General features: G+C 36.8%; 1 protein-coding gene across 9 annotated transcripts in view; it reads left to right on the top strand.

Moving 5' to 3' along the window:
• FARS2 (phenylalanyl-tRNA synthetase 2, mitochondrial) overlaps nucleotides 1–26,969 on the top strand; it is a 520,217-nt gene that overhangs the window by 162,458 nt on the left and 330,790 nt on the right. For 6 of the 9 annotated variants that reach the window (XM_076010445.1, XM_076010446.1, XM_076010450.1 and 3 more), the window contains one exon: nucleotides 7,510–7,669. In XM_076010445.1, the coding sequence (XP_075866560.1) occupies nucleotides 7,510–7,669 (160 nt within the window). Of the gene's footprint in view, nucleotides 1–902; nucleotides 970–3,182; nucleotides 3,257–7,509; nucleotides 7,670–26,969 lie in introns of all 9 variants that reach the window. The other 3 variants (XM_076010448.1, XM_076010451.1, XM_076010449.1) reach the window with 2 other exon arrangements.

The following is a 26,969-nucleotide window of genomic DNA, read 5'->3' on the forward strand; positions in this document are numbered from 1 at the left end:
ATAATGTTTTCTTCTTCTTTTTTTTTTTGAGACAGAGTCTCCCTTTGTTGCCCAGGCTAGAGTGAGTGCCGTGGCGTCAGCCTAGCTCACAGCAACCACAGACTCCTGCGCTCAAGCAATCCTACTGCCTCAGCCTCCCGAGTAACTGGGACTACAGGCATGCGCCACCATGCCTGGCTAATTTTTTTTCTATATATATATTAGTTAGCCAATTAATTTCTTTCTATTTATAGCAGCGATGGGGTCTCCCTCTTGCTCAGGCTGGTTTCAAAGTTCTGACCTCGAGCTATCTGCCCGCCTCGGCCTCCCAGAGTGCTAGGATTACAATATAATGTTTTCTTTAATTAAGAACAAAGTATAGGCTGGGCGTGGTGGTGGCTCACACCTGTAATCCTAGCACTCTGGGAGGCTGAGATGAGTGGATCATTTCAGCTCAGGAGTTTGAGACCAGCCTGAGCCAGAAGCGAGACCCCATTTCTATTAAAAATAGAAAGAAATTACTAGACAACTAAATATATATATATATACATATATATATATATAATTAGCCAGGCATCGTGGTGCATGCCTCTAGTCCCAGCTACTTGGGAGGCTGAGGTGGAAGGATTGCTTCAGCCCAGGAGTTTGAGGTTGCTGTGAGCTAGGCTGACGCCATGACACTCTAGCCTGGGCAACAGAGTGAGACTCTGTCTCAAAAAAAAACCACAAAAAACAAAACTCCCAAAGTATAAAAGTATAAAGGATTTTTCACACCCAGGGTGATTTATAATCTGATTCTGAAAGTAGTTTATAAAGTTGATAAGTCAGGTTTCAGAAACTTCAACTCCTATCACATACTAGATATTCTGGCTAAAAAAAAGCCAACTAGACTCCTTATAAAATAATTTTGCTACAATTTTTAGGCTCATGGAAAGTGAGAACACTCCCCAAGGAGAGGGGAAAAATGGAATGAACTGAGAGCTGGAAGTGGTAAGTACATGTAAAATGAGTGGCTTTCTGCAGTTGCTGTCATCTCATGGCACCTGGGAGATCAGGGATCAGGCTTTGTGATGGTGGCCAGCTGGGGATGTCAGACCTGGGGCTCTTACCTTAAGCTTCTTGGAGAGAGGTAAATTGGTCCCAGGACTGTTGGTGCTCTGGCTACACACAGCCTTTGAAGGAAAGCCTCCTCATCCTAGGCCCTTGGGCTTCCCTCTGATTGATATCCTCCAATCTAAGATTACCAAATACAAACTATCCTATGTGAGAATTGCCAGAAATAACACCCAATTTCTTCAGCTATTTGAATTCCTGGGCACAGAGTATAAAATAACTGTATGAAATGTTTAAAGAAGTAAAAAGTAAAATCTCAAAAATATATAAATAATAAAAATATCTTTTAAAAAAAGACTGTACTTGAGCTATCAAGCAATTCAAAGACATGGAGGAACTTAAATGCATATTACTTAAGAAGCCAATCTGAAAAGGCTGCACACTATATAATTCCAACTATATGACATTCTGGAAGAGGCAAAGCTATGGAGACAGTAAAAAGATCAGTGGTTACCAGGGGTTATTGAGGAGTGAGGGAAGAGTTGGCAGAACATAAAAGATTTTTAGGGCAGTGAAAACACTGTGGTGCTACAATGGTGGATACATGTTATTGTACATTTGTTCAAACCCATAGACCTACAACTCCAAGAGTGAATCTTAATGTAAACTACAGACTTTGAGTGATTATAATGTGACTGTGTAGGTGCATTGACTGTAGCAACTGTCCCATCCCGGTGGGGATGTTGGTAGTGGGGGAGGCTATGCCTGTGTGGGGCACTGATTACCTGGGATGTCTCTGTACTTTCCTTTCGGTTTTACTATGAACCTAAAAGTGTTCTTAAAACACTAAAGTCTTTATATAAAGAAAAGACTGCAGATTTGAGAAAGAACTAAATAGAACATGTAAAATTGAAAATATGTTTGAAATTGAAAAACATATCTTTTTGAGGGATTAGAATGCAATTCAGAATTATATATTATATTTAATTGTCCTGTCTCCATCTCCTTTGTTAAACTGGAACAGTTCCTCAGTGTTTCGTTGTGTATCATGACTTTGGTACTTTTGAAGAGTACCAGCCAGATATTTTGTAGAATGTCCCTCAATTAGACATTATTTGACCTTTTCTCATGGTCAAATTCATGTTATACGTTTTTGACAAGAATGTTACAGAAATTATGTTGTGCCCTTATTAGTGCCTTATATCATCAGGCACATGGTATTGATATGTGTCATTTTTGGTTATGTTAACTGTGATCACTTGGTAAAGATGGTATCTATTAAGTTTCTCTGCCATTAAGTTATTATTGTTCCCACCGTAATTACTTTTTTTGTGAGAAGGTACTTTGAGACTATGTAAATATCCTATTTCTCATCATATTTTGCCTCACTAACTTTAGAATCTATTGAGAATTATTGTCTGAAATCACCATGGTGTTTGCCAAAAAGTTATTTTCTTTATCATTGCTTCTAACTGTACTGATTAGGATTTTACTATAAGGAAGACCTTCATCTTCTTCCCCATATATTTTTTAAATTATTTATATCAATATGGATATACTTCATGGATATTTGTTTATTTTATGGGTTACTAAAAATATCATTACTAAAATGAATTTGTTTTTGTCAATTTGACCCAGATTTAGTCATTGGGAGGCCCTTCAAGTAGTCTCCTGTGTCCTCTGACATGTTGTCATCATTTTTGTCCCCATGGGATATCCCAGATTCATCTTTTACTTTCTCTACCCAAGCTTAGAATCAGTCATTTCCTTCTCTCTCTTTCTTTTATTTTCTTTTTTTTAAGAGACAGGGTCTCACTCTGTTGCCCAGGCTGGGCTTGAACACCTGGCCTCAAGCGATCCTCCCACCTTAGCCTCCTAAATTACTGGGATTATAGGCATGGGCCACCATATCCAGTTTAAATCAGTCATTTATCTAAGAAACTCTGCTCCTTTTTATTAAAGAATTGTATTTAGAAGCCCAGACTTGTAGGCCTCCTCAGAGGACAGAGTTAGGAAATATATATACATGTACTTTTGTTTCAATATTGATCTATATGTATATGTGTTACTCAGTGTGAATTCACGTAATTACCTCTAAGCTAGGCCAGTACCATGTGGCTCATGCTAGCCTTCCCCATTGTCTTTGACAGTGACAGTGAGCAACCTGGATCTTCTTACCCACAATATATTTACTTTACTCAAGCAGTCCTAGAAGGAACTTAAGGTAGTTACAGAATTGTTAATATTGCCTCTGGGGAAAAAATTACTAACTGGTATCCAATATTTATAATAACTATTTTGTTTTTAACCTTAGAATATTTAGTTAAAATACTGTATTTTGAAGTTACTTTGGGTTAATTTTTTTCTTCTCCACCCTCTTCACTGTGGCTATGTCATTTATTTAGAATAAGGTTCTGTTCATTATTACTGTTTGTATTCCATTTCAAGTTCTCCCCACCTCTGGGTAGATTTTATTTTTGATGTTTTGGGTAGATAAAATATTACCATGATTTTTATAATCAGAACTGTACAAAAATGTTTACATAGAGAATTGTCACCACCCTCACTCTGCCATTCTTTATACTCCATTCCCATTTACCCATTTTTTTTTTTTTAAAGACAGAGTCTCACTCTCTCGCCCTGGGTAGAGTGCCCTGGCATCAGCCTAGCTCACAGCAACCTCAAACTCCTGGGCTAAAGTGATCCTCCTGCCTCAGCCTCCTGAGTAGCTGGGACTACAGGAGCTGCATCATGACTCCCAGCTAATTTTGCTATTTCTAGTAGAAATGGGTTCTCGTTCTTGCTGAGGGTGGTCCTGAACTTCTGAGCTCAAGTGATCCTCCCTCTTCTGCCTCACGCAGTGCTAGGATTGATTTCAAGAGTGCTGTTTGTTTTTTTAATTGTTTCTATTTGCTTGTTATACTCTCTCCATTCCTTTGTTTTTAACTTGTTTTGGGTGTATTTTTTGTATATAACATGTAGTTTGGTCATGCTTTGTGGCCAAATTTAATGTTTTTTTTTTTCTTTCAAGAGGTCAATTAAACCCATTCATATTCATTTAATGACTTTCATATTTATTGATATTTATGGATATGTATGATCTCAATTCTGTCTTAATATTTTATAGTTATGTACCTAGTTATATTTGTTATTTATTTAACCTTTCTGTTGCTATTTAGGTTATATATTTATTTTAATGTTTGCTTTTATATTTAAAACTTTTAAATTTCCTCATCTCGCTATATTCATATTTAACTTTGTACTGTCTGGTTTGTCTGAAAGGTCTTCTTTAAATATTATGATCTATTGCCTGTACAATAATCAATGAGTGTAGTCTACTTTCCTCTTTGCTTCTCCTTTCTTCCACTTTAAGTTACATTATTTCTACTTTGTCAGAATCTATAACAATTGTATAATAGTCTTCCAACTAATTCTTATCTTTTTTGTAGTCTCACATCTATACTTTCTGTGTATTAATATGTTCTCCATCAGTTTTTGCTAAAAATTTCCCAGTTATTTGTTGTGTGACCAAATTGATGCTTTGGTAAATTCTTCAGAAGGAGCTCATTAGTATAACATTCTGTATGCTTTTTTGTGTTTAAAAATTTCCCATACTTGGTACTTAAAGAACAACATTGATGGCTATAAAATTCTTAGTCTATACTTTTAAAAATTGAATTGTTTGAAAATGTGGCTCCATTGTCGCCTTGTTTTCTATGTTGTTTTTGACAATTCTGGTGTTAGGGTTATTTATTTGAGCTTTTTTGCCTAGGGCCCTTGAGAATATTTTCCCATTATCTTTGAAGTATTACTAGAATATGTTCTATATTTGAACCTGCCAGGTTCATTTTCTGAAGTACCCATTTTGTCTGGTATTCATTAGTTATGTTCCATTGTTTTGTTTTCCCTCTATCAGGGAGTCCAATTATATAAATGTTATTCCTTCTTTTCCTGTGTTTCATTTCCACCACTTCCTCTCTGATTTTTCTTTCTTTATTTCACTGTCCCTCTTGTCATTATTTTCCTGCTTTTATTCAATGTCTCTTGTTAAATTTTCATTGAGTCCCTTATTCCTTGCATACTTTGTAATTTAGACTTCACTTCTGAGAGGATTTTATTTCTTTTATTTTTTCCTGAGTTCAATCAACTCTATTTTCATTTCTTTCTGTTTTTTAATCCATTTTTGTTCTTAATCTTGCTTATTCAAGCAATCGTTTATATCCCTAAATGCTTGCTTTTCAAATATTAGTTTATGTTTTCCTTCTACTTCTTGGTTTTCTTTTGGGGAGGGGAGGTGTTGGATTTTTGTCAGTTAATCTTTTGAATTGGCTTTCTGATTTGGGGTGATAATTTTCTATATTTTTATTAAATTTTCTTCTATTCCTTTTTCTTGGTTATGGTTTTGTAGATTTTCTAGTTTTCTGGTACCTTCTTCTGTCAGTGTAGCAAAGCACAGATTCTTTAATTTTTTTTTTTTTGGTGGGAGTTAGGGGCTGGTGTAAATCCTCTAATTTTTTAGGTATTTTTTTATCATGTCAAACCCTGAATTTTCTCTTTTGTTTCTTTCACTCCTTCCCACCCAATTGCAAAGATTGTCTTTCACTTTCTTTTGCCCCTTTCTTTTCCTTTGTTTAAGACTATCACTTTAAATTGGCCATACTTTTGCATTCCTGCTCAGGTCTACTAGGATACTTTTTTTATTATTTTCACACTTTGGATAACTTAGTCTTTCTGGTGGTGATTTTAGATCAACCTTAGCATCTCATTTGTTCCCCTCTTCTCTCTTTCCCTTCATTATTCTCAGCTTGCCCTTGCTTACTTCAAAGGCATATAGTGTGGTGGGAGTATAATGGTTCTCTTCCTAGGTTTTGGCTGGCCTATCTCCCTCCCTCCCCCACTTCCTTTTTACATACAGTTATTTTGAATTTTGGACATTCTCTGTTTTCAAATTATGCTGAAGGCATAATGTTTAAGAGTTTTTTTGTGTTTTTTTCTAAATTATTTTTAAAGGAAGTTATTAGAAGATGCAAACCTTGGAAACTGTCATTGTCTTTAGCTCTCTTAAGAATAATTTGAGGCTAAGGATAGTAGAATCTTTTTCTAAAAACATTTTTGTTTGATTTTGGTGGGCTTTTAGAGGAACTATAGAATTGCCTTAGTTCATTTTCACAGCCTGAGGCTATTGCCCAGGAAATGTGGCATCTGACTGCAAGTCTGCACAAGGAATGGTTTACCTTTGTGCTCATGCTTATTGTGGGGATGAGTCCTCTCAGGGCTGTTTATTAAACACTCCATCTTGGCCAGACAGCAAGGCTTCGTTTTATCTCATTTGCTGTGGTAAATTGTCACAGCCTATGTTCAGGTTTTCAGTTGATATGTTGGATTGGACAGATATTCTCAGTGCTTCTCTCTCACTTTGTGCTTTTTTTTTTTTTTTTCTGGCTTCATGCTTCTTGTAGAGTTTTATTTAGTAATTCCTTTCTGTTGTTTCCCTTCTTCAATGCTTTTAAGAATCTTTATTTTTTAGTATTATTTATCAGGAGGTTTGTTTCTAATTATCCAAACCAACATTACTAGAAATGGCAGTTGACCCATTCTTGTAAAACATTTTTTATTTTCAACTTCATGGGATTTCATGTGGGAAGAATGATAGATTCATTTGCTTAATTATCCATCTTGAGCTAATCTCCTAACAAGTAAAGATCTGCTATGTTGCTAATAATGAGGGTACTTTATTTCCGTGGTAAAGCCACTTATGACTAATAATAGCTGTGAGTAATAGTGATGATGAGGACAAGTTATTTAGCCATTGAAATATTCCAGACACTCTGTATTTTTCATGCATTTTATTTGTAATAAAATCTACTAATTTACTATTATTATTCTCATTTTTCAGATCATTCCCTGAGGCTTAGCCACCATATCATTTGCCTAAGTTTACATAGGTAGCAAGTTGCAGAAATGGGTTTCAGGCTCTGTCCTGGGCTTTAGAGATACAGGGTTAGCAAATTCCAGCATGTTTCCTGCCTTCATGGACTTCATAGGATTTAATTCCTAGATAATACTTTCTTAACTAGTCTCAAGTCACACTGTAAGGATACTGCAGTATGGTCAGAGATATAATTTTAAAGTCAGAAAGCCTGATTCACTACTGTTTCTGCTAGAAATTGAGGATAATGTGTCTTGTTAGGAAATGAGTATAAGTTCATTCAAATGAAAAACAGAGAGATCAGCAAAGGTCACAACAGTGTCTTTTAATTCCCTAAAGACCCTCCAGACTATGTAGCATAGTGGTTTGTTCACATTTGGTATTAAGTGAATGTTAATTTCATTATGTTTATTGACTGTAAGACATAATGAGTCTTATTCCCACATTATAACTTAGAATCAAAAAATTTTAGCATAATTTTTAAGTTACTTCATATAAAGTACCAGGATACTATTTTATTTATGTATGTTACTCCTTTTGGTTTACAGTTATTTGCTGGTATAAAGGATGGAGAAAGCCTACAGCTCTTTGAACAAAGTTCTCGCTCTGCCCATAAACAAGAGACACACACCATGGAGGCCATGAAGCTTGTGGAGTTTGACCTTAAGCAAACGCTTACCAGGCTTGTGAGACATCTTTTCGGAGATGGTAGGTACTCAGACACAGGTTGAGTATCCCTTGTCTGAAATACTTTGGACCAGAAGTGTTTTGGATTTTCGATTTTTCATATTTTGGAATATTTGCATATATATAATGAGATATCTTGGGGATGGGACCCAAGTCTAAACACAAGTTTCATTTATGTTTCATTGTCACCTTATTTACACACGTAGCCTGAAGGTAATTTTATATAATATTTTAAATAATTTTGTGCATGAAACAAAGTTTTGACTGTGTTTTGGTTGTAGCCTATCATATGAGGTTAGGTGTGGAATTTTTCAGTTTGGTGTCAGCTTGGCATTTTAAAAGTTTCAGATTTTGGAGCATTTTGGATTTTCAGATTAGAGATACTCAACCTGTACCTTTGTCTTTGGAGGCTTAACAATTACCATCTTCCAAATAATTAGGGTGGTTATATGTAGATTTTTTCGTATAAGTTATAGTTTATCGTTTCCAATTTTTAGTGGGGTAGAACTTATGGATTTCCTCCTCATTCCATTTGAGGAACAGGAGTGTATGAAAATGGAATTAGGTAAAGAAAGAAAAACAATTACAACCTTTGATAAGAGTAAATGCATCAGGATCAGTGTCATCAATGGGGAGAACGTATAAAGGCTGATTAGTATGGTGGTATTATGTCATCATTAGATCAGACTTGATCAATGGGGCAAGGTTCTGAACCTTATGAATGAACACAGTGGAAAATTTTAGATGTTGACATGCTGATTACTACCATCAGTTAAAATATTAACAGTATATTTCCTGTAGGAGGAGCAATATTGTTAAGATCTGGACTAGATACTTGGCCTCAATTATTTCTCCAAAGAAATTTCTTGTCACTAATGCTACCTTTCCTTTTCTATTTCTAACTTACTTGAGATAGTGTTTTGTTTGTTTTTAGCAAAATGTAAAGAAAACATTAGGAGATTTTCCTAATTGTGACCTACATTTAAGAAATGCTGAAAAGACAGAAGCCTATCATGATTGGGATTCTCCTTCATTCTCTTATTCTTATGAACTTTAAAAGAAAACTGCTTTATTGAGATATAATTGACATGAAATAAGCTATACTTATCTAAAGTGTACAATAATTTGACATGCAATGAACTGAACATATTTGTACAATCTTATAAATTTTGACATATATAAACCATGAAGCCACCACCTGAATCAAGATAATGAACATATCATTATCCCCAAAAGTTTCCTCCTCCTTATTGGTAGTCCCTCCATCTTCTCCTTCCCCACATCTTACCTCAGGCAACCTATGATCTGTTGTCACTAGTACTTAGTCTCCATTTTTCAGATTTTTATAAGTGGAATTAAATAATGTATGCCCCTTTTGGTCTGGCTTATTTTACTTGACATAATTATTTTGAGATCCATCCACATCATAGTGTATATTAGTAGTTCATTCCTTTTTATTGCTAGGCATTATTCCATTCCACAATTTTTTTTATTCATTCACTCATTGATAAACGCTTGGATAGTTTCCAGGTTTTTGCTGTTACAAGTAAAGCTTCTCTGGAAATTCATGTATGAGTCTTTCCGTGGTCATAAGCTTTTATTTCTCTTGGGTAAATACCTGGCAATGGAATGATTATATCAAATGATAGGTGTATGTTTCACTTTCTAAGAAACTACTAAACTGGGTTCTGAAGTAGTTGTACTATTTTAGATTCCCACTGGTAGTGTATGAAAATTCCAGTTGCTCTACATCTTCAGCAACACTCTATATGGTTAGTCATTTTGATTGTAGCCATTCTAACAGGAGTGTAGTGGTATAGCAAATATGCATTCAACACTTATAAAGATCTCCTCCAACTAAACAAAAAGCAACCTAAGAGAGAAATGGGTGAACATGAAGGTGACAAATGATGTATTAAGAATGACTAATAAATATATGAAAAGGTGCTTCCCTTTATTAGTAATCAGGCAAAAACAAATGAAAACCACCAGGAGCTTTTTCATATGGGAAATGATTTTAAAAAGCTCACATTTGTAATGTTGACAAAGATGTAGAGAAATAGGGTGTGGTACAGTTCTGGCCTTACGTAGGAGTTGTAGTTACCATTCACCAAGATGTGATGTTAGTAAGTACTCACTCACTACCCTTGATTCACTGTTTTTTCATACCTACAATTTTCCCTATTCATGTGTAAAGTCAAACATGTATCTAAAGGGAGTCTTGTAATTTATTAAGCCTCTGCTGCTCTGCTTTTGGCAAGGTTTGTTAGAATATCTTTGCCATATTGTCAAATGCATACTTTCATGTAATATTTAAGAATCCACTAAGTAGTCCTGTGTATTCTTTATATACATACAGTTTCAAAAGGAGCAAATCAACTTCAGAATAATGTCTTTTTCTAGGAGGTGAGAAATGGTATTAGGAAGGGGTAGAAACCACGCTTCAAATTTGTTCGTAATGTTTTATTTTTTAAAAATCAAGTTTAGGCAGGGCACGGTGGCTCACGCCTATAATCCTAGGACTCTGGGAGGCCTGTAATCCTAGGACTCTGGGAGGATACCTTGAGGTCAGGAGTTCGAGACCAGCCTGAGCAAGAGTGAGACCCCGTCTCTACTACAAATAGAAAGAAATTAGCTGGGTAACTAAAAATCTATGTAGAAAAAATTAGCCAGACATGGTGGCACATGCCTATAGTCCCAGCTACTCAGGAGGCTGAGGCAGAAGGATCGCTTGAGCCCAGGACTTTGAGGTTGCTGTGAGCTGGGCTGACGCCACGGCACTCTAGAACAAGGGGCAACAGAGCAAGACTCTGTCAAAAAAAAAAAAATGAAGTTAAATATGACAAAATGGTATGACTTGATAAAACTGAATAATGGGTGTGTGGGTGGTCATTATTTTCTATTCCTGTCTCTAGGTTTGATATATTTGATATTAAAATGGTATAATGTGAGAGTGAAACAGGTTTCAAATAAATGTTGCTGATATGAAAATCCTATTATTGCCAATGTTTCTTTACTTTCATGATAAAAGAAAGGAATTGTGATATTTTAAACAGTATTATAGTCTATTTAACACTGAATTACAGGGAGATGGATTTTGTTGTCAAGCCATTTTAGAGGCAGGGTGGGATAGAAGAGGTTCTGATATTTTAAGGAAGAGATAGTGTTCTGTCTCTAGTAGCTTTGCAGAAAGATTCAGGCTCATCCGAAGTTTTCCATTGTCAAATTATGGAGGGAATTTTTCTAGAGCCCTCCTTATTTATGTCTTCCTATTCATTTCCATAGCCCAATGATTTGCTATTTGAGGTTTAGAAACTATATTTCCACCAGGTTGCAGGCATCACAATATTGAATAAGCAGGACATAATCCCTGTCTTCAAGGAGCATGGATATTACATCCTCTTCTAGGGAGACATAAGATGTTCTGCAAGCACATGGGAGAGGCACCTCTTCCAGTATTGGGCTTGTGCTCCAGGATGATTCCTGGTAGAGAACATCCAAGCTGACACCTAGAGGGTAAGTAGGAATTAGCCAGGTGTGAAGGGTATATCTAGGGGGACTAAGCAAGGGTATTGGGAGAAGAAAGGAGTGAAACATAACAAGGAGGCAACACAAATACTAGTCACTGACAGCAGCGTGATGCAGTACCACATTAAGGAAAGAAGAGAAGGTGAAAGGGAGAAAAATGATCGACAACACAATCTTATGACCATTGGGAAACATAGTATGGAATCGGAAAAATTAAAATTCTCTTTCATCTTCTTACTTTGAAGTCTTGAACAGGTCATTTAGTGTTTCAGGCCTCAGTCTTTTGGCTTCTAAAAGTTGAGATGATAGTTGTTTTACATGATACTAAAACAAAGTAACATGAAATGTGCCTTGTAAGTAGAAAATATTAAATGAATGTATAAATATGAAAAATGATGGAAGAAGGGAGTGAAGGGAAATTAAGTCAATAAAAACAGGGAGAATGTGAGGAAGGAGTAATACAACCAAAGAGCAGTAGTTACGGTTGTTTTGTCTTTGTTGCATCTAATGGAATGACATGTAACTCTGGAACATAGTTGTTTGGTGTTGATGGCGGCTTTCACGTACTCAGCAGGTATTTTGAAAAATAAATAATATCCTAGACCCTGTATGGATTATAAAAACTTTCGCAGGGTACTTGAAGATACACATTTCTCTGAATATGGTCCTAGACTTTTCTGTGTCATTATTTTTAATAATTGTGTTTATATAGTTTTCAAAACCTGCAGTGAAGTTAGAGTTTCCAGGTGGTAGGTTTCCTTATAAAAAAAACATTTCTGTAATATGATTTTTCTAATTGTGGTGCCTGTCTTGACATGGTGGGCATACTCATTGCCAAGAATTAAGAATCTTACATTTTGACCAGGAGTTTGAGACCAGCCTGGACAACATAGTGAGATCCTATCTCTATATAAAATTAAAAAATTTAGCTGGGTATGGTGGCACAAACTTGTGGTCCCAGCTACTTGGGAGGCTAAGGTGGGAGAATCACCTGAGCTCAGGAGTTGGAGGTTATAAGTAGCTATGATTGGGCCATTGCACTGTAACCTGGGTGATAGAGCAAGATCTTGGGTCTTCTCAAAAAAAAAAAAAAAAAAAATAGGAATCTTACATTTTGAAACAGCAATGAAGTTGTAGCGCTCTATATCAGACATATTTTGCGTACATTTGCTTTATTATTTAAAAAATACTGTCTGCCTAGATTTAAGGTTTTCAGATTTTATTACAGATCAGTGTTACTGTTTTATAAATCTTCAAATTCACTTTTTGCGTTTAAGACTTAGCAGAATCATGGAATAGAATTAAAGTAAAAAACTGCCCGCCTAATGAATGTTCATTTTCACCGAAGTCTGTCTGAGAAAAAAGACTTTTTCCTTTCCTTTGAGCCACAGCCATCTTTAACCTTACCCACGCAGTAGCCCAGCACCCCGCAAGTGCTGAAAGGCACATTACCCACACATCCCCGCATCAGGCCAGCACATCACCCTGGGGCGTCCCTGCCAGGTATGTTGCTGTGAGCTGTTGTTGAAGGAGTGTGTGAACCCCGGTTTTGTTTGCCACATTTGTAATGTCCTCTGTGCTGCTTCTCAGGGGAGATGCCATGTGAGGTGGGGAGGTGACCCAAACCCAGGCCCACTTTATGAGCAAGTAAAGTGAGGGAGGCTGTAGTATAGAAAACAGAAGGTGCTCTGTGTGCTTCCTTAGTGTTCACACCGAATGTTAACACCTCCCTCAAGATTCTCTGCTGTTTCTACTGAACTCTAAAGAAAAGTGCCTTGTTCCTATTTTAGGCATTTCAGAGGCACTATTTAATTGTGAGTTTTTTTGTTGTTGCTGCTTCATGTTTTTGCATTTATTTTGCTAGCTTCTGAAGAATGTCTTGGCAAACCTATCTAGGTATCATCAACCTGTATATGTCATTTAGATTAACAGTACTGATAATGATGATAATGGCAAAAATGGAGATAATAGTTAACAATATAAAACACTTTGACAAGGAGTTTTTTCTTTTGTCTTGCATCTATGATGTGGGTATTATAATCTCCATTTTTCAGATGAGGGAACCTCGGCACAGGGAAATTAAGTGCCCTGTGAAGAGCACATGGCTGGTAAGTATTGGAGGCAATTTGACTTCTGAGGCTGTATTAGAAGTTAGCTCTTTTGAAAAGATAGAAATAGTTTTAATTATATTTCTGAGACTGCAAATCTTACGAAAGCCATGATGTGTTTAAAAGAAAACAAAAGAACCATATGGGCTCTCTCTGCTTCTTTCCTTCCTGTTCTCTTCCCATTCTCTGACTCATGGTAGCTAGCTTTTGGTAAAGCCTCAATTTGCTACATCATATCCAATTACACTGTGGGTACCAAAGATCACTTAAAAACCTTAAATTCACTCTTTCTGTAATAAATTGACGCATGGGAACTGCCTCTGCAGGCCTCAGAAATATTCAGTGAATATTTGTTTTTATGGTCTAGCGTGGCTTTTCACCTTTTATTATTATTATTGGATTCCTCTGTTCTTGAAAAGCAAAATTAAAAATTAGAACATACTATTTCCTTGTGGCAATTTGTTATTGCAGCTGCTTTAGTTTCAGGTTTTTTCCCTCTCCAAATGTAGTTTATTATTTTCTGCTAACATTTCAATTGTAACAGCATCCTAAGGCTATTATAAGAGAGGTTATCATTTTAGAATTAGAAAGAAATAAACCCTTTAGACTATTTTCATGCTTGTGGATTTCATCATTTTTAATATTTCTCAACTGCTTTCTGTATATTTTGTACCATGTTTGGTAGATCATTTCTTTCAGTGTAACTAAGGTGGGGATTTAGGATTTCTAACATTTTAATTTCTCTTTCTGTCCTTCAGGGTTTACAGCCTTTCTTTGGCAAAATCTCGTTGCTAGACATTGAAGTTTCCCTTTATAAGACATTGGCCTCATAGCATAGTTTAGATTAATTAGTCTGAGGAGAGATGGATTGTGATCCTCTGTTGTTGACTAGGTATGTCTCCATGGGGAGTCATGTCTCCTTTTTGCTTGTTTAAAAGGCTGTAGTATTCATTGAAATGCATTGCCGAGCTTCCCCTCCAAGGATCCAGGTCGATGGGATTGCAGATAGCCGCCAGCTGTCAGCTTCATGGTGGATTGTCTCCACTGCTGGGAACCTCCTTGCCTGAGGGCATGCCCTTCCCAGGGCAGCCCACATCCATTGATCCAATGTGGCAGGAATATAAAGGCCCTGCTGGGACAATTCTGATGGGCTGTCTACTCCAGACCTCTGGCAAGGTTGGCTTTGTTGGGCCTGATTGCAGTTGGTTGACTTCTTCCTCTGCCCCAAGTTGCTACCACTATGTTGATTCCCTGAAAATACTTGTCAACCTAACCTGCATAGGGACCTATATATGGGTCTCACTCAACAAAAACATTCTAGGGCCCGGTGATATGAATGATGTCCTGGCCAGGAGTGAGATCACTTGGTCATGGTAATGAGGACATGTATCTTCCATATATTTTCATATTTTTCTATCCATGAAGCCCTGCAAATATAAATGAAGTGAAAGCGATTGACAATAGCAATAGGTCTATAATTGTTACTCCTCCTTTGTTTCTAAAATTGAATCACATTTAAAAATTTTTAAGCATATCTCTTTAATAATTTTTAAATCAACTCTTTTGGGCTGGCTGGTGTTGTCTGATGTGGAGATGGCTGTCTTTCTCAGCATACTCCCAGGACAGGAGTGGGGAACCTGTGGCCTTCTAGGTCCTTAAGTTCAGCCTTTTTGACTGAATCCAAATTTTACAGAACCAATTCTTTTATTTTTATTAATACATTTTTGTTCATCTTTTATATTTTTATTTTATTTTTAAAATGAATATGTTTAAGATATCAAAGAATAAAATAAGTTTCAATGAAATACTCCTCCAAGATTGACTGGTACAATTAGAATGCTAGTAAGTCATAAAGGCTAAATTGGTGGATGCTGCACTCATGATTTAGTTCTAACTCCCACCTGCCCCTCACTGGTGCCACTACTGCACGAGTCTGGGTGGTGAGAGTTTATGGGGGTTGAGTATGCCAGTCTGTTATCAGCTTTGGACAAGGGTGCCCTGTGTTTCTGTTTAAAGTGGAATTTGTGAATAGTTGCACAGGTGGACAGTATTTTTTTAATTTTGTCTGCTTAACAGCCCATCATGTCAAAGAAGACCAAGGGAATGCTGAAGGAAGAAAACAGATTTTTTAATGAGGATTGGGAATTATAATATTATCTTGTTTCTGCTAAAGATAAGATGACTTGCTTGTTTTGTGATGCTGCAATGTCAACATTAAAGAAATTCAATGGTTATCAGCATTGTAACACTCATAAGGGCCACAAATACTTTAAATGAGATGGAGAGGCACAAAAGGTTGTATTGCAGAATTAAAAGTGAAAAGCTGACACAGGAAGAGTTCTTAAAAAAAAAATAAAAATAAATAAATAAATAAATAAAAGTGAAAAGCAAAAGAAAAGACAGTTCTTTCAAGCAGCAATAAGACCTGGAAATAATGCTACTGAAACAACTTATAAAGTAGCTTATATACTCGGGGGAAAAAAAGGGAAGCCATTCAGTGATGTAGAAATTGTGGAAGAATGCATCATTGAAGTTGTAGGATGCTTAGACCCCCAATAACATTTCAAAGTATCATACAAACAACTGCCTCTTTCAAGGAGTACCATAACTGATTGGCAGCATGGATTAGCCTTCAACTTAACAGAACTTCATGCAATAATTCAAAAGGAAAATATATATTATTCAATCACTTTGGATGACTCAGCTGATACCACTGACTCAGTACAGGTTTTTATACTTCGTGGTTTTATACTTCATAACAAAATATTTTCTTTGCTACAAAGAGTTAGTGGCTTTGGGCACTCTTGGGAACAGAACTCGGGGAATAGATATCTTCAGCAACCTTCAGGATAAGTGTTGTCACTGACAACAAGTTGGACTGAATTTGGTAAATTTAGTGATGTGTGTACAGACAGTACACCTTCCATGGCAGAGAAACATAAAAGGTTTATTGCACAGATAAAAAAAGTATTAACAGATCCAGATGCTCTAATTTTTTCATTGTATCTTGTATCAGCAAAATCTCTGTGCTAAAGCTATTTTAAGTAGCACTTTGCAACAAGTTATAAGTATTTTTCACTATATTTGTGCAAATGCAACACACATCACCAGTTTTATAACATGCTAAAGTTGAATGATGTGATATTCAGTGTGGATTTGCCATATCATTCTGAAGTGCATTGGCTATTGCAGGGACAGGTGTTAGCCAAAATTTCATCTCTGTGACAACAGATAGTTAAATTTTATGAAGAACAGAATTTGGTAAAGCCTCTATTTGCTACATCATATCCAATTACACTTTGGGTACCAGAGATCACTTAAAAACCTTAAATTCACTCTTTCTGTAATAAATTGATGCATGGAAACAGCCTCTATAGGCCTTGGAAATATTCAGTGAATTTTTGTTTTTATGGTCTAGGCATTTCACCTTTTACTATTATTGGGTTCCTTCATTGTTGAAAAGCAAAATTAAAAATTAGAGCACCCTCTTTCAATGTGAATTACTGTAATATGTCTCCTATAGGAATACAGCATTTCTGTGTGATATGTCAAATCAAAATGATGTGCATATTTCTTTGCAAGGTAAAAATTAAGTCTATATGTGATACATGGCAAAAATTCCAAGCATTTTGAAAAAAACTGTCTTTTTTCAAAATACTTCTTCGAAAGGAAGTTCCAGATGAACATTCTCCCCAGTTAGCAAAGGTCACTGATGAGCAGTATGATACATGCGAATCATTTGAAGAATATGCAGCTGCTGTAGACCTATTAATTGGAGAACACAATGAAAGGTTCACTGCCTTTGAGAATCATGACATCACACTCAAATCAGCATTTCAGCCTCACCTAGTTGATATCACCAAGGCACCTAAAGAACTGCAGATGGAATTGATGGGGTTCTCCGTAGATGACATTTTAAAGTCATTGCTTGATGCTAATAAGATCCAACTGAAATAAGGAAAAATGCAGTAGAATACCCATGCCTTCAGCAACATGCCTGAAAAATAAATGGTCTTTTGTTTTTCAACCATTTATTGCTGTGAATCTACATTCTCTTGTCTAAGCCAAATCAAGAAACCCTTAAGGTTACAAATGACTGATACGCATTGAGAAGATGGACTGAAACTGCTGACCTTCATGCTGTAACCAAATATTCAAAAGCTTTCCAACAAAAAGCAGATACAACAAAGCCATTAAAATGTTAGTTGACTTTAAAATTAACAAATAGTTTTCATTTTTTAAAGTTAAGTACATAGTAGTTAGATTTTTACAAAATAATGTACATTTTAAAGTATATCTAATTGAAGTTTCTTGAATGTAGCCTTATTTGATTACAGCTAAATTAATTAATGTGGCCTTCCAACATGAAAAGGTTCCCCATTCCTGTCCTAGGAAGTGAAGTAGCAGAGCAATTATTACATGCAAGCAATGTTGAGTTGCCTGTACTCACCTCACAGTAGCTTGGATGCAGTTCCCAGTAGGCTGCTCTTTCCAATAAAAATTAGCCAAGTTGTTCAGCCTCTCTAGGCTTGGGATCATTAACAATGACATGGGGATGTGAAGTACCTTGCATTGTGCCAGTAGAAGTGCTCAATGGAAAAAGGACATCAGCTTAGGAATCAGGTGGAAAGAGATCTAAGACCCACTTTTCCTTAGATGTCCAGTGAATGGAGAAAATATGTACTAGAGCACATACGTTCTTTTCAGGCCCGAGGAATTGGTACAGGAGACCTCTTCGGAGAAAGCTTGAGATAGCCATAACTGAATTGAACTGTATTACTTATAAGGAGCCTAGAAAATTTCCTATTCTATGCAGCTGAGCAGAGGGATTATAAACAGGTTCCCTATTCTAGGGAAATAATAAATTATTTCAGGTTTTGTGTTAATTAAAATAATTGGGCCTTAAGGTACAATGAAGACAGTACTGAAAATTTTTCGGATACTGTAATCAAAGCAATTAATGTGCCAGGAACTATACTTATTACATGCTATTTCTACATATGTTAATAAGCTTTTCAGGTGGTTGGTATACAGGCAACCTAGAAAATATTAAGATTTATGAGAATATTAATATTAAGAGGGAAGGTTCTCTCTCTATTCCATAGTTTCATAGCTCAATTTCTGGAATCATTGCTGCCACTTCTTTTCTGGCCTCTCTCAAGCTCTACCAAGGCATAGATAATCAGGATAATGTTAGTTATCTAAACTCTATTGTCAACCAGTTTAACTCCTTTGCACCTTTGACTTGAACTACTCACTTGATAAAGACCTAACTGAATTGATACCTAAATCTGCTCCTTTTGCGTGTCCCTCCTGCAGTGACTCAGACTCTGCAATTATGATTTGGCACCTTAGCCAGGCCAAGGTTAGTAGCTAGTTTCTTTCTTAGTTTTGGTCAACTCACTGTGCAAATCCTTTTTTCAGTTATTCCAGACCATTTTGTGCTGTTGATTTTTTTGTTCCATGTCAGAGGATAAGCTCTGCTATTTCATTAAGAAAATGTAGGTGACTGAGTGTGGATTTTGTACTTACTTGGGTTCCTAATCCCATTTCTCTTGATTCCCATTCCATCATTTCTCCAGAACTTTATTTCCACAGCTTAAAATGTATTACAAACTGTATTGTCCCAAGACCAGTCAAACATTATCATTTGCCTCCCCATCCTTAACTGGAAGCTTATTGTCCTTTTCTTTTCAGCCACGATTTATGAAATATACTCTCTAGTTGCTGGTCAACACAGGTAGTGTTGATGATTAATAGTTCATCATACCTTTCTATTACAGTTACAAATTTCCAAATAATAAAATCTAACAAATTGGGAGAAAAATACTTATCGTGAATCTTTTAATTCAATAAAAACAATTTTATTGAATTATATCTAGCTTCCTTTTAATTAGTTGGACATATTTAAAGTATACAGTTTTATTTTTTTAAATTCAATTTTTTTCTAGCCATTTAAGCCACTGCATTTGACAAAGTATACAATTTTATAACTTTTGACATGATTATGCTTATAAGAAACCATCCCCACAATAAAGGTAATGGATATATTCATCACCACAAAAAGTTTCCTGGTGCTCCTCTGTTATCTCCCTCTCCTACCTCTTATGCCCACTCTCCCCACCACACCATGCTGAGGTAACTAGTGATTTGCTTTCTGTTACTACAGATTGGTTTGCATTTTCTAGACTTATGCAAATTGAATTCTATAGTATGTATTCCTTTTTTATCTGGTTTCTTTCCATCAGCATAATTATTTTGAGGGTCATTCATTTTGTAACATGTTAGCAATACTTCATGCTTTTTTATTGCTGAGTTGTATTGCTATTCCACAATATGTTTCTCCCTCCATCTCTTTTTTTTTTTTTGAGACAGAGTCTCGCTTTGTTGTCCAGGCTAGAGTGAGGGCCGTGGCATCAGCCTAGCTCACAGCAACCTCAATCTCCTGTGCTCAAGCGATCCTCCTGCCTCAGCCTCCCGAGTAGCTGGGACTACAGGTGTGTGTGTCACCATGCCTGGCTTAATTTTTTCTCTATATATTAGTTGGCCAATTAATTTCTTTCTATTTATAGTACAGACAGGGTCTCGCTCTTGCTGAGGCTGGTTTCGAACTCCTCACCTCGAGCAATCTGCCCGCCTTGGCCTCCCAGAGTGCTAGATTACAGGTGTGAGCCACCACGCCCGGCCTCCATCCATCTCTTGATGGACATTTGGGTTGTCTTCAGGTTTGGGCCATTACTGATAAAGCTGCTATAAATATTTGTGTACAAATCTTTATATGGACATAGACTTTTATTTCTCTTGTGTTAATCCCTAGGAATGGAATAGCTGAATGGAAGGTATATATGTGTTTGACAGATTAGGAAACTGTCAAACTGTTTTCCAAAGTGCTTGCATCATTTTACATTTCCACTAGCAGCATATGAGAGTAGAAGTTGTTCCCTATCTTTGCCAACTCTTAGTATGGTTAGTCGTTTTAATTTTAGCCACTCTAATAGGTATATAATGCTATCTCATTGTGATTTTAATTTGTATTTTCTTAATGACTAATGGTGCTGAGCATGATGTATTTATTTGCTGTTCATATAACTATTCTTTGGTGAAGTGTCCAAATATTTTGCTCATTTGTTTTCTTTTCAGTGAATTTTGAAACTTTGTGTATTTTGGATATAACTCTTTTGCGGGATGTGTGATTTGCAATATTTTCTCCTAGTCTTTTCATTCTCTTAACAGGGTTTCTCACAAAGGAGAAATTCTCTAAGTTTGATGAAATTAAATTAACCAATTTTTTTTATGGACTATATTTTTGATTATGTTTCTAAGCAATCTTTCCTATCCCAAGGGTGAAAGATTTTCCTATGATGTTTTCTTGTAGAAGTTTTATAGTTTTCAGTTTTATATTTAGATTTATGATTATTTTGAAAAATTTTATGGATAGTGTAAAGTATGGATTGGATTTTTGTGTGTGTGTGTGTATGGATATCCAATTATTCTAGCACCATTTGTTGAAATGACCTTACATTCTTCACTGAAATGTGTTTGTACTTTTGTCCTAATCAATTAACCGTACATATCTATTTTTGGACTCTCTATTCTTTTCCATTAACCTATTACTTATCTATATTGATGTAATAATTCACTCTCTTTATTACAGTAGCTTCATAATAACTCTTGAAGTCAGTTAAAATCTTCTAGCTTTTTTCTCCTTTTCCAAAGTTGTTTTAATTGGATTATTTGCATTTAACTTATTATTGATATGGTTGGACTTAAATTATCATTTTGCTATTTTCTATTAGTCACATTTTTTCATTGTTCTCTTTTTCTTTGCTTTGTTTGGATTAATTGTACATTTTTCACTGTTCCATTTTCTGTCATTTGTTTGGCTTATTAGCTATAACTTTTTGCTGTGTTATTGTAGCAGTTACTTTAGGGTTTATAGTTATCACAGTCTAACTTCACTGCTGTTATATCACTTATGTATAGTATAAGAACTTCATAAAAGTATACCTCCATTTCTCCTTTCCTGGCCTTTGTGCTATTGTTGTCATATATTTTACTTCTTTATTTGTTATCAACTCCTAAGTACATTGTGATTGCTTTTGCTTAAAAAGTTGATTAGCTTTTAAACAGATTTAAATAATAGGAAAATAGTCTTTATATTTACCCAAGTATTTACTATTTCTAGTACTCCTCATCTGGTCTCCAACTGATACCATTTTCCTTCTGCTTGAAGAACTATCTGTAACATTCCTTGTAGTGTACAAGTCTGATGATGAATTCCTCTGCTTTTGTATGTCTGACAAAGCTTTTATCTTACCTAAATATTAATATTTGAGATATTTTCAATAGATAAAGAATTCGAGATTGACAGTTATTTCCTTTTAGTTTTTAAAGATGTTATTCCTCTCTCTTCTCACTTGCACTATTTCCTATGAGAAGTCTGCTTCTTGCTTTTGCCTTTGTTCTTCAGTGTATAATGTGTCTCTTTTCTCTGCTTTTGAAAATTTTTTCTTTGTCACTGGTTTTAAGCAATTTGTGATTTACATAGGTATACTTTTCTCAGGTTTCTTATATTTGGGATTGGTTGTGCTTCTTGGATCTATAAATTTGTTTTTTTAATGAAATTTCACTGAAGGGGTCGTCTGCAGCCCTGGAGTCCTCTCCATAAAGATCTCTCCTGTTCTTTGCTCTGCTCTGTGGACTCCAGCTGCCCTGACTTCCAGACTCCTAGCTCATGGGAGACTGCTGGGCTTGTCCTGTGTTCTCCCTCCTTCTTGGGTGATGTTAGGTCCCTCCCCTCAAGAACCAGTGTTCTTGGTTACCAGTGTTTTGAGTGGTATTATTTTGTGCATTTTGTCTTTTTTTAGTTTTTCATATGGAGCAGTTCATTGTTCCATCTTGTCCAGATGTGAAAGTTTCTCTTTTTCATTTGATGCTTTTGTCTGTTCCTTCTTGACTTTTCCTCTCATTTTTCCATTACATCTCACTCTCCTTTTCTTCTGTCTTTTATTATATTTCTTATGCTTTTCTCATCACTTACTCTCTGTGTCTTTTTTTCTGGTGCTACATAATGTGGCACCAATTGTGGCAGAAATTCTTTGGACCTACAAGTTTGTGCTTTCTTTCTCAGAGAAGAATTTGATTGGAGGATGGATAAAATCCCTAAAGATGTATTTTTAACAAAACCAGAATTTTTATGAATTTTTTTAGAACACACCAGAGAGTTATGCTTTCCTGTATTTCTTAGGCTATCAAAAACATTCTTATTTTAAAGTCTCAGATTGTTTCATAAAATTAATTTCATCTAGTGTGAATTAATGTTTGCTGGTTTTATTGGCTGTCTCAGCATTGAATTTATACATGTATTTTGGAATTTTGGTTTGCAGGGTTATATTCAGTGGAAGGTTTTTGTTCTTCACCCTTTCTCTGTTTTTCTCCCTCTTGCCCCTCTCCCTCATGCCTTGTCCCTTGCTTATTTCCCCCTGGAAGTGGTTTTGCAATTGGCTCCATCTAGTTCTCTAGCCCTGAAATCCAGAATGAGGTTTCATAAGGATCTGTCAGATGTACTAAGCAGCACTGATCTAGGGAGGGAATATAACGCATCCCATGCCCCCAGCTTAGATCCCTGCGCCTACAGGTCCTCAGAGCTACAGCCCTAGCCTGCATTTGGGTGGCAAATTTTGTTACCCAGGATAAGCATAGAGCTTATCCTGTCCCAACCTCTGACTTCATGTGTTTAGCCTCCCTCAGGTCTGAAGCCTGAGTTGCCATACTGCAGAAGGCAGGCTCCTGGCACCTCTCCTGGGCGTGGACCCTGAGCAAACCCATACTTCATCCTTTCTCCCTGCTCTTTCTGGCCTCTGGAGGTATTTCTTTTATCTTTGAACTTAAACTATGCCTTTTTGGTTTTCTCCTTTTTATCATATCTGTTATTGGTGTGTATTAGAAGAAAAGGGTGCCCTACAGGGCTGTGTTGGTCTGGTTGTGGGTTCCCTTGGTGTGGGAAACTGACTTAATGTTGTTTTCCACTGTCTGCTCCAGTGGAGGGCAGTGTGGGGCTTTGCTGTCGAAACCCTTGGCTCTGATCTTGGCATTTACTAACTACTGTATACTGGGATTAGATATGTAAACTGTCTCAGCCACATTTGCGTCGTCTGTAGAATGGGAATAATAACAATTCCGGTGCAGTGTGTGTGCCAGCCTTACATCAGGGTAATCATGAAGCGACAGAAGGCATGTGAGGTGCTCAGCACAGTCCTAGCATGCGGCAAATGAACGACAAATGCCAGTAGCCTTAGGAACACAATTAGCAATGTTAATCTTTTTCATATTTTATAAGAAGGTGAAAATATTTAAATTAGGGGCTGAATTCCATGACATTCAATGAAAAAATCACCCATTGAGTGTTTTGAGTAGGTGCCAGGCACTGCACTAGGTTCTTGACACACTTTTTCTTACTGAATTGTCACAAAAACTCTGAAGTAAGTAGTATTTTTATTTTAAACAAAATTGAAGCAGTGAGAGGTTAAGTAACTTGCTTGAGGTCACTGGACTAAAAGTGATAGAGCTGGGATTCGGTCCTAGGCCTGTGCTGGCTTTTTCCATCCATGATGCACCCCTGCCCTGATTCTCTGTGAGCAGATTTCTGGAGGCTTTAGTGTGAGCCTTCTGCCTACAAGGCTTCTCCGTGTGGTCTGTAGGGATCCAAAGATAATTCCCTTTGAAGAATGGGTTGGGGAGGAGGATTAGGGCCTGTGCTGTGGCTCCCCACTTCCACCCCCAGCCAGGCTGCTGTCATTCTGCATCCAGATAGATGCTGCTTGACAAACAGCAGCAGAGTGGTCACTTACCTGAGTGCCTCTGACCCCATGCCCGGAATTCAGCACGAGAGGCCCATTACCTTGTGCTGCACTGCATTTGTAACCTCATTGTTACATTTATCCAAATGATAATATCATCTTCAGATCCAAGCCCTAGTCAAAAGGATTCCTATGTATTGGAGTCCCAGGGGAACAGCCTGAACCAACACTGACACTTTGGTCTTTCCACCAAGCAGAAGACTAATAGCTGTACCATCTGTACCATCGCCAACGGTGGGGGAGATCGTGGGCTTTTTATTTTTCCTCTGTTACTTTGTGTGTGTCTTAGCAGAGGGAGCCACTGTGTCTAAGATGGTGCTAATATCTTCCACTGTGTGCTTGGGAGGTCCCACACCAGAGGATTTTATTATCCCCTGTGATAGGGAAAATGTGGTGTTTACCATTAACTTTGTAGAGGGAATGATTTAGTTCCACTTTGCAGCCTGCAGCACTGGACTCCAGGGTGCGTGGTTGTGTGGACACATAGGACATATATGGCACACTAAAGAGTTACCGTGATGGCATTGCCGGGTTTTTAAGGCCCTAGATGGGGATGAAGTGTAAGTCATGAATGACTTCGTGCTGCTTGTGAGGTGGGCTTTGGAAATGAAATAGTGTTCATATCCCCACACGGATGCTTCAGGCCTTAAAAATGTCACATCTTCCATATTCTTGCCAACCACATGGTTACTAGGTCCAGAAGACACTCAGATGCTCTTTTCCCCTGCTAGGAGAGAGAGAGAGATGACATAAACAGGCAGCAAAGGGTGAGAAGGCAGCAGGAACCTGGGAATCTTTTCCATGGTTGCTCAGCTGTTGCTTTTGCTAAATGGGAGCTGCGTAAAAGGATCAAGCTGGTGGTCTTTTATCAGCAGAGCCCTGGATCTTTATCTGGGACCCGAGCTCTATTTTCACTCTTTTATTAGTTAGTTATATGGCCTTGGCCCCTGTGAAAAGCACTGAGTTAACGTTAGTGCACCGTGTTATACACACCTATAGAAGACAATGTGGCAATATTTATTAAAATTTTAAAAGCATTTACTCTTTGTCTCAACAGGGTATTTTGTTACAGCATTGCTTTCAACAGCAAAATATTGAATATACTTCAAGTATATATCAGTAAGGGACTTCTTATATAAATGTGGGAGAGCCACATGGGGGAGTCCCTTTGTAGGATAAAGAAAGGGAATGAAGATGTGGTCTCTGTATTGTGGAGAGGCCTCCAGACATACCATTAAGTGAAAAAAGCATGGAGATGAATAACATACATAGTATTCTATTTTTTATATAAGAAAGCAGGGAAAATCTTAATAGAAATTGATATTTTTTTTGCTTACATATGGCAATAAAAAGGAAACCCTAGAAGTGTACTGTAAGGGTTCAGACAAGTGGGGTAAAACAGGGACAGGGTGCACGTGAGAATTCTCACTGATGCCGGGTTATATCGTGAGATGAGCCTCTTACAGTGTTTTGATTTTGAACCCTGTGAACATATTACCTATTCAAAACAAAATTTAAAAGGAAGCTATTAGAATAGAGTAATATTGAAAAATCAGAAAAAACGGCCTGCATGCTACTTGCTGCATACTGAATTCAAAGTGTTCCCGATCTTGAACAGAAGCAGAGGAGATGGAATTGTCAGATGTCTTTGACAGTGATGGATGGGTAATTTCCCTGGCTAGCCTGTGGTCATCTATGATGATCCCATTTTTTAAAGAATTTATTTCCAGCCATAGAGCACCCTCCTTTCTTTTCCTTTCCACCTTCCTTTTCTTCCTTGGATACATAGTGTGTGCTGTTCTGAAAGTGCTGAGCTGCAACCCTGGTATCAGATCACTACATTCTGCTAGTTCTCTGGTACCAGCTGAGGGAAAACCTATTGCAAAATTAACACTAAACAGCAATAATTAATTACAGATTTGTATAGTCAATCTTAAAAATTATTTTCTTTTGTGGAAGGTAGCCTTGGTAAAATATAGAAAATCACTGGTATGTGCTCTAGTTTGGACTGTCAGCTTTTCAAAATTTAGATTCTACCACTTGTGGAAAGCAGTTCTGATAGCAAAGTCTCGTCTTTAAATATAAGGGATAAGGGAAACAGGAAGAATTTCTTTAATGAGTCAGTAAATCACAAAAATAATTTGTGTATTTATTTTAATTTTTTTTCTTTTTTTCTCACTTGATTTGAAGCTTCGAAATCATGGAAATTGAATGTTATATTATGTTTATTAAGAATGAGATCTATTATGAAGTGTGTTGGGCGTGGGATGGAATGACATCTATTTACTAGTTACAGTATGTCAGACAGAGTGGTCAGGCACTTCAGCATTGGACAGAGTCAGGGAGTGGTGGGAACAGAGCACCAATCCCCCATGAACATGCGTATCCCTGCACTGTGTCCCCAGTTGGTGTTGCCAAGGGTGCAGAAGTTGGGAGATTGGTACACAGAGCAGGTGAGATGCAGTGCTGCCTTTCTTGTGCCCCTGGTTCCCTGTAGTAGGTTGCAATAGCAAAAAGGAAATTAAATACCTAGGATACCTAGGTACCTAGGAAAATACCTAGATACCTAGATATTTAATCAAGGAGGTAAAAGATCTTTCTACGAAGAGAGCCACAAATCACTGAAGAAAGAAATTGCAGATGATGTAAATGAATGGAAAAACCTATCATGCTCATGGATTGGCAGAGTCAACATTGTTAAAATGTCCATACTACCCAAAATGATTTACAGATTCAGTGCAATCTCTGTCAAAATACCAATGTCATTTTTCCCAGATCTAGAAAAAATAATTGTATGCTTTGTTGCGAGAAAAGAGCCCAAATGGC

The sequence above is a fragment of the Microcebus murinus genome, chromosome 15 (genome assembly GCF_040939455.1).
Source record: "Microcebus murinus isolate Inina chromosome 15, M.murinus_Inina_mat1.0, whole genome shotgun sequence".
In the NCBI taxonomy this organism is placed as follows: domain Eukaryota; kingdom Metazoa; phylum Chordata; class Mammalia; order Primates; family Cheirogaleidae; genus Microcebus; species Microcebus murinus.